General features: G+C 44.5%; 1 protein-coding gene across 1 annotated transcript in view; it reads right to left on the bottom strand.

The window, feature by feature from the left end:
* Positions 1-3,414: 3,414 nt before the first annotated feature.
* The window catches only part of LOC143788497 (uncharacterized), a 186,738-nt gene continuing 183,308 nt past the window's right edge, over positions 3,415-6,844 (bottom strand). Inside the window, exons 33-35 of the mRNA XM_077278193.1 lie at positions 5,657-5,944; positions 4,156-4,380; positions 3,415-3,701 (exon numbers count right to left, since the gene is read on the bottom strand). Of these exons, the coding sequence (XP_077134308.1) occupies positions 3,688-3,701; positions 4,156-4,380; positions 5,657-5,944 (527 nt within the window). The 3' untranslated portion in view covers positions 3,415-3,687. The remainder of the gene's footprint in view (positions 3,702-4,155; positions 4,381-5,656; positions 5,945-6,844) is intronic.

Below are 6,844 nucleotides of genomic sequence, written 5' to 3'. Positions count from 1 at the left end.
TTTGTTGCGGTGTGTTAGCAAAGTTATTGACACCAGTTTGCTGGTAAAAATAGTTACCTAAAGGTCAACTATTTAAAACTGTGGTTTGTCCATCACATGGATCACATATAATTGCGCTCAAAATTCTGCCATTTATGGCCTCCATTTAAATTTTGTTGCAGTGTGTTAGCGAACTTATTGACAGCTGGTAAAAATAATTACCTACAGGCCAGCTATTTAAAACAGAGGCAGGTGCAGAGGCGTGGCTAGGGGTTCAGCTCAGGGGGGCTAGACACATCTGAGTGGGCCTGATTACAACTACGGTGTCGCACTGTAATTGTGGTTATAAGAATCTCAGCCGATGATCCTCCTGTAACTAAAAAAATATCTCCACAAAGACCAACACTGATATTACCACCATATTGTGACCATACAGTGGTAGATACCAGTCCTACAGAGCATATAAGAGATCACAGCACAGTTACCGATAATGACTTACTGCTGACGTCCTTTCTGATGGAATCGTTCACTTTTGCCGTCTTTTCCATCTGGCCCAGACCGACACAACTTCTTCCAGCCAGTACTGTCTGCAGAGAATACAACAAAGACACATTTCACTTCTCACATTCCAGCCCCATCACCATCTATTCCCAACCTGCACAGACTCCTCATCCTGCTGATATCCCAATACTGAGCTGCTGCTGCCGTATGTGACCCTATTACTGCACCTGATACCCCAATACTGAGTGGCTGCTGCCGTATGTGACCCTATTACTGCCCCTGATACCCCAATACTGAGCGGCTGATGTTGTATGTGTCCCTATTACTGCACCTGATACCCCGATAGTGGGCCGCTGCTACCGTATGTGTCCCTATTACTGCCCCTGATACCTCAATACTGAGCCGCTGCTGCCGTATGTGACCTTATTACTGCACCTGATACCCCAATACTGAGCGGCTGCAGCCGTATGTGTCCATATTACTGCACCTGATACCCCAATACTGAGCCACTGCTGCCGCATATGTCCTTATTACTCCACCTGATACCCCAATACTGAGCCGCTGCTGCCGTATGTGTCCCTATTACTGCCACTGATACCCCAATACTGAGCGGCTGCTGCCGTATGTGACCCTATTAGTGCCCCTGATACCTCAATACTGAGCGGCTGCTGCCGTATGTGACCCTATTACTGCCCCTGATACCTCAATACTGAGCCGCTGCTGCCGTATGTGTCCCTATTACTGCACCTGATACCCAAATACTGAGCCACTGCTGCCGTATGTGTCCCTATTACTGCACCTGATACCCCAATACTGAGCCGCTGCTGCCGTATGTGACCCTATTACTGCACCTGATACCACAAATACTGAACCGCTGCTGTGTTATGTGACCCTATTACTGCACCTGATACCCCGATATTGAGCCGCTGCTGCCGTATGTGTCCCTATTACACCACCTTATACCCTGATACAGGGCCGCTGCTGCCATATGTGACCCTACTACTGCACCTGATACCCTGATACTGAGCCGCTGCTGCTGTATGTGTCCCTATTACTGCACCTGATACCCCAATACTGAGCCGCTGCTGCCGTATGTGACCCTATTACTGCACCTGATACCCCAATACTGAGCCGCTGCTGCCGTATGTGTCCCTATTACTGCATCTGCTGTGTGGTGCAAAAGCATTGCTCCTGATACTGCTTCACATAGTAATGCCACCATTGTGCCCTTACATAGTAAAATGTCTATGTGCCTTCACAGTAGCCCCAAACTCTTTACAGCCCCCCACAGTAGTCCCCACACTGTATAATGACCCTGACAGTAGCTCCCACACTGTATATACGCCCCTACACTGTATGATGGCCCAACAGCAGCCTCCAAACTGTATAACGGCCCTTGCATTATCTCTTACACTGTATAATAACCCCTGCAGTAGCTCTCATGTTGTATAATGACCCCTGCATTAGCTCCCATGCTGTATAATGACCGCCACAGTAGCTCCCACACTGTATTATGAAACCCGCAATAGCTCCCATGACTTAGAATCAGGTCACTGTCTGTCCCTGTCTGTGGGCTGCTACTTGTACAGCCCTGATATACTTAACAAAGAGCTGTGCCTCAGAGAGTGCAGATACAGCACAAGAATCCAGCCGGGGCTTATCAGGAGAGGAGCAGTGTCCTGCCACTTCCTCCCTGCACACTGCAGACACCTCCAGCCAGTACAGGCAGAAGTGTGAGCTGTTACTTAAGGTACCGTCACATTAAGCGACGCTGCAGCGATAGCGACAGCGATGCCGATCGCTGCAGCGTCGCTGTTTGGTCGCTGGAGAGCTGTCACACAGACCGCTCTCCAGCGACCAACGATGCCGAGGTCCCCGGGTAACCAGGGTAAGCATCGGGTTGCTAAGCGCAGGGCCGCGCTTAGTAACCCGATGTTTACCCTGGTTACCAGCGTAAAAGTTAAAAAAACAAACAGTACATGCTCACCTGCGCGTCCCCCACCGTCCGCTTCCTGACACTGACTGAGCTCCGGCCCTAACAGCACAGCGGTGACGTCACCGCTGTGCTTTCACTTTCAGTTTAGGGCCGGCGCTCAGTCAGTGTCAGGAAGCAGAGGCTGGGGGACGCGCAGGTGAGCATGTACTGTTTGTTTTTTTAACTTTTACGCTGGTAACCAGGGTAAACATCGGGTTACTAAGCGCGGCCCTGCGCTTAGTAACCCGATGTTTACCCTGGTTACCAGTGTAAAATATCGCTGGTATCCTTGCTTTTGCTGTCAAACACGGCGATACACGGCGACCTAGCGACCAAATAATGTGCAGACCTTCTAGCAGCGACCAGCAATTTCACAGCGGGATTCTGATCGCTGCTGCGTGTCAAATACAGCGATATCGCTCCCTAGGACGCTGCAACGTCACAGATCGCTGGCGACGTTGCTTAGTGTGACGGTACCTTTACAGCACTGAGTCCCCTGTCCTGCTCCTCTCTGGAGGGAAGACCCTGTGCCATGGTCCTGACTTCTCTGCAGCAGACACGTTCACTGAGCGGCACACGTGCAATGTGGGCATGTCTGCTGTATACAGTTACAGTGTCGGCACAGAGGGGGTGCATATGTTTCACTGCCTCACTATGGCCACTGCCTGAGGTAGTGCAGGGAGATCGTATCTCCCTGCTCTACCACGGAGCTTAGTTATATCAGTGTGCACCCACCGATATAGTTAAGTGTAGTGTAGCTCCGGGTGGGCCCCTGTGAGCGGTGGGCCCAGGACGGCCGCACCCTCTGCCCCCTGGTAGCTACGCTACTGAGTGGGTGGCTACAGAGCGGGCTATGATGCCAGCGCAATGGATTTGTAGTGTAGTTTCTGCTATTCTGACATGTCCAGGAAGCGAAAGCGAGCGCAAACAAAATACAAGAAAACACAGTATTTATTTAGGTTAGTTTTAATATATAACAGAGATTTAGAGCAAGCTGGAGTTTGTCGGTCCTGGACAACCCATTTAATGTAATAGAGTCTTATTTTACATAAAACCTACCATTTGCCTTGAATAAAAAGATTTATTGAGGGGTTTTTTTATACATTTTAAGATTGAAACATTTTGAAAAGGATTATCCAAAAGTAGCCCTGATTTCACAATAGTTTAATCATCTGCTTCATAGCAACGGAAAAGCTAAGATTCCAGGAGAGTCAATTTTCTTGGCTTCAAAATTACAAACTATAATCTGTCACAAAAACAAAAAACGTTTGTTAGTATTTTATTGTGAGGAGCACAAATAATGTTACAATTCCCATTCATATTATTATGTAAGGTAAACAATTTCTTTGTCGCACAGATATTTTACAGCTTTTTTCAGGCATGTAAAACAAACCATGAATTCAATATATATATATATATATATATATATATATATATATATATATATATATATATATATATATATATATATATATATATATATATATATATATATATTTTATTTATTTTTTCTACATGAGTTTTTTGTACTTTTCTTTATTTTTAAACACACTAACTTTCAAATGGTGCATTTTTATCCTACGAGAAGCCTCAGGCCTAATTCAGACATCAATATTTTCCGCCCATGACAAAAACGGACCAATTAAAATATGGCCGTCTGTCTGCACCCGTAGGGTGAAAAAAAGTTTTGGATTCGTTACCTGAAATGTTCCCTGGAGGGCTTTCTCCTGATGGATTAACAGCAATGACTTGAAATGCGCTAGAAGTCAATGGGACCTGACAGGAAAGTCCCGGTGTTGTGCAAATGATGCTGCTGTCTTCCGTCGTTACCACTCTGTACTCATCAGCATATGGAGTCTCTTCCCATGAAATCAACAGTTTTCCATCCATTAGTTCCATTGGTTTCACCTGGGGCCTACAAGGAGCTATAGAAAGAAATCAGCACAAGCTCACAACAAGTAATGGATCATCCATTCACCTGCGCCAGAAATTCCATTCGCAGCGTAGGATATTTAGGCTGTGTTCCCATGATGAGTTTTTGGTGTGTTTTAGATGCTGAGTATTTTCTCTGCCCAAAAACGCAGCATCTTACAGCTCCAAGCAAAGTGGATGGGATTTATAGAAATCTCATGCCTACTGTGCTTCTTTTTTACTCAGCATAAACTGACCTGAGGTGTGTGATTCCCATAGAATTGCGTTAGATGCAGAAAATCTGCAGGTAAAAAATGCATGTAATCTGCACATGACTGTATCAATACAGTTTTCTCAAAGCCAAATACCAGGAAGTATCAAAGACAAAGCAGCTTTATTTAACACATGACATACAAAAAAAAGAGACAAAAACGCATATCATCAAAAATACAATGAAAAAGCACAAGTAACCTAATTTTGGTAATATGTGCAGAAATGCAGCAGAAAATCTGCATAATCAAAAACTCACCAAATACTCATCGTGGGAACAAAGTCTTATAGGGAGTTTATGAGCACAAAATGAATGACCAGGACAAGTGTGCACTGAGTGCACAGTCTGAAGAAACAGTCCCACCTACTTGTTTTCTATCTTTCACTGAACTTTCCGGACTCCTGTAATGCCAGGGCCAGCAATCCAGCAAAGGCGGAATAAAAATTAATGCAAAACAAGTATGTGGGAAGGTGCACTGCACTGCTTAGACTGAGCACCTGTGCTTGGCTTGAACAGTCATTTTGTACTGATAGACTCCCTTTATAAAAGGCCATATTGAACCTGATGCCTTTGCAGAAATAGCGCCACACCTGTCTGCAGGTTGTATATGTAATTGCAGCTCAGCTCTAGCCTAGTGGATGGGGCTATGATGCAACTACCGACAACCTGCAGATAGTTGCATTGTTTTTGGAGAAATCAGCCATGTTTTTTTTAAATAAAGAAAATCCATCTTGAAGTACCTCTTCATGTGTCTGTATCCCTAGCAGCAGTGTGGAACAGGGACCCAACCTTCTAAAATCACAGTGCCACATTGTCATTTACCAGACCCAAAAAGGTTTATTGGGTGGATCAGTGGTCTGCAGATTTTAGAAAGACAGCTCCGTAAAATGCACCATGAAGTGTAACTTTCCATACATACAGGTAAATAGTATTTTCAGGGGATTATTGTATATGTGTTTGCTCAGTGATGCACACCATAAATGAAACATGTAAGCTCACGTACACCCCGCCATACAGACCTGTGTAGCCGACTATGGGACTGCTGGGATCGCTGGGTCCTGACGGGTTTCGAGCAGTTACTGTAACATTATACATTGAACTGCATGGCACAGGGATGTAAAAGTCCATGTATGATGTCCAGTAAGAATTGAGAACAAAGGCAGATTCTGGATCCTTTCCAATCTGTCCTTGGATTGTGGCCATGTAATCAGAGCCACAGTGACTCCCATTCCAGGTTATCTCCACCTCCTGAGGTTTTACACCACCATGATATATAGACGTCTCCACTTCACTTGGAGAACAAGGGACTATAGACAAATAATAGAAAGAAAAATAAATGGTAGCGTGTTAATAAAGGGGGATTCTACTGAATAATTGGTAAATAATGCTTATGGTGCACCTAGAATAATATATCTCTATAAGGATTTTGCTACGAAAAGCAGATAAACTTTGCAATGTGTCTTGTTATATATAATATAATGGATATATACCATCTTCCATTTCCAGAAGTCAGTGATGTATAATGTGATGTGACTATACAGTGCTTGCTTTCCCAATGGACATCGCAGCCAGTTTCTGCAGCTATCCAGAGTAAGATCGGTAGTGAAATTAATTTAGAAAGATGGTTATTGCTCACACATCTCAATAACTATTTTACTGTAAAGTTACAGGTCAAATAATCAACAAAGACCCTATTCACAGGTATTGTATGGAGAAGTGCTGCAGATTAGCATGGCAGCATGTGCCACTTGGCTTCAGGGAGCCAGTTAGGTCATGAAGAAGGACCAATAGGCATCACGGTAACCCAACAGTTCTGGTTCCAGGACACCAAAGATAACGTCAGTGGCATCACCTTCAGGTAGCACAATTATTGCATCTCCTGAGGATCGCCTGCAAGATCTGATGCCTAAAATATTGATGCAAGTGCTGCCATTAAAGGAACAAAAATCTAGAAATGAATGATAAAAGGTAAAGAAGAAATAGATATAGATTGAAGTGTCCTCACTGCATCAGTTGTGTGATTCTGAAACAAACCACCTTATAGAAATGCTGCAGAGAACATGGGTGAATTTCATGCTGATCTGGTCTATTTTAGACTGGTAACTCTTTCAGCAGACAGGACTTAACCAATGGGGTGGAGCTTAGCAATCTTCTTTTGCGCTGCTGTATTTAGGGCAGAGAGTTCAGCTGCAGCCAGTTGTGTAACC

The sequence above is a fragment of the Ranitomeya variabilis genome, chromosome 8, assembly GCF_051348905.1.
Source record: "Ranitomeya variabilis isolate aRanVar5 chromosome 8, aRanVar5.hap1, whole genome shotgun sequence".
Lineage (NCBI taxonomy): Eukaryota > Metazoa > Chordata > Amphibia > Anura > Dendrobatidae > Ranitomeya > Ranitomeya variabilis.
Note: the sequence above shows the minus strand (reverse complement) of the source record. Positions and strands in the feature narration are given on the sequence as shown.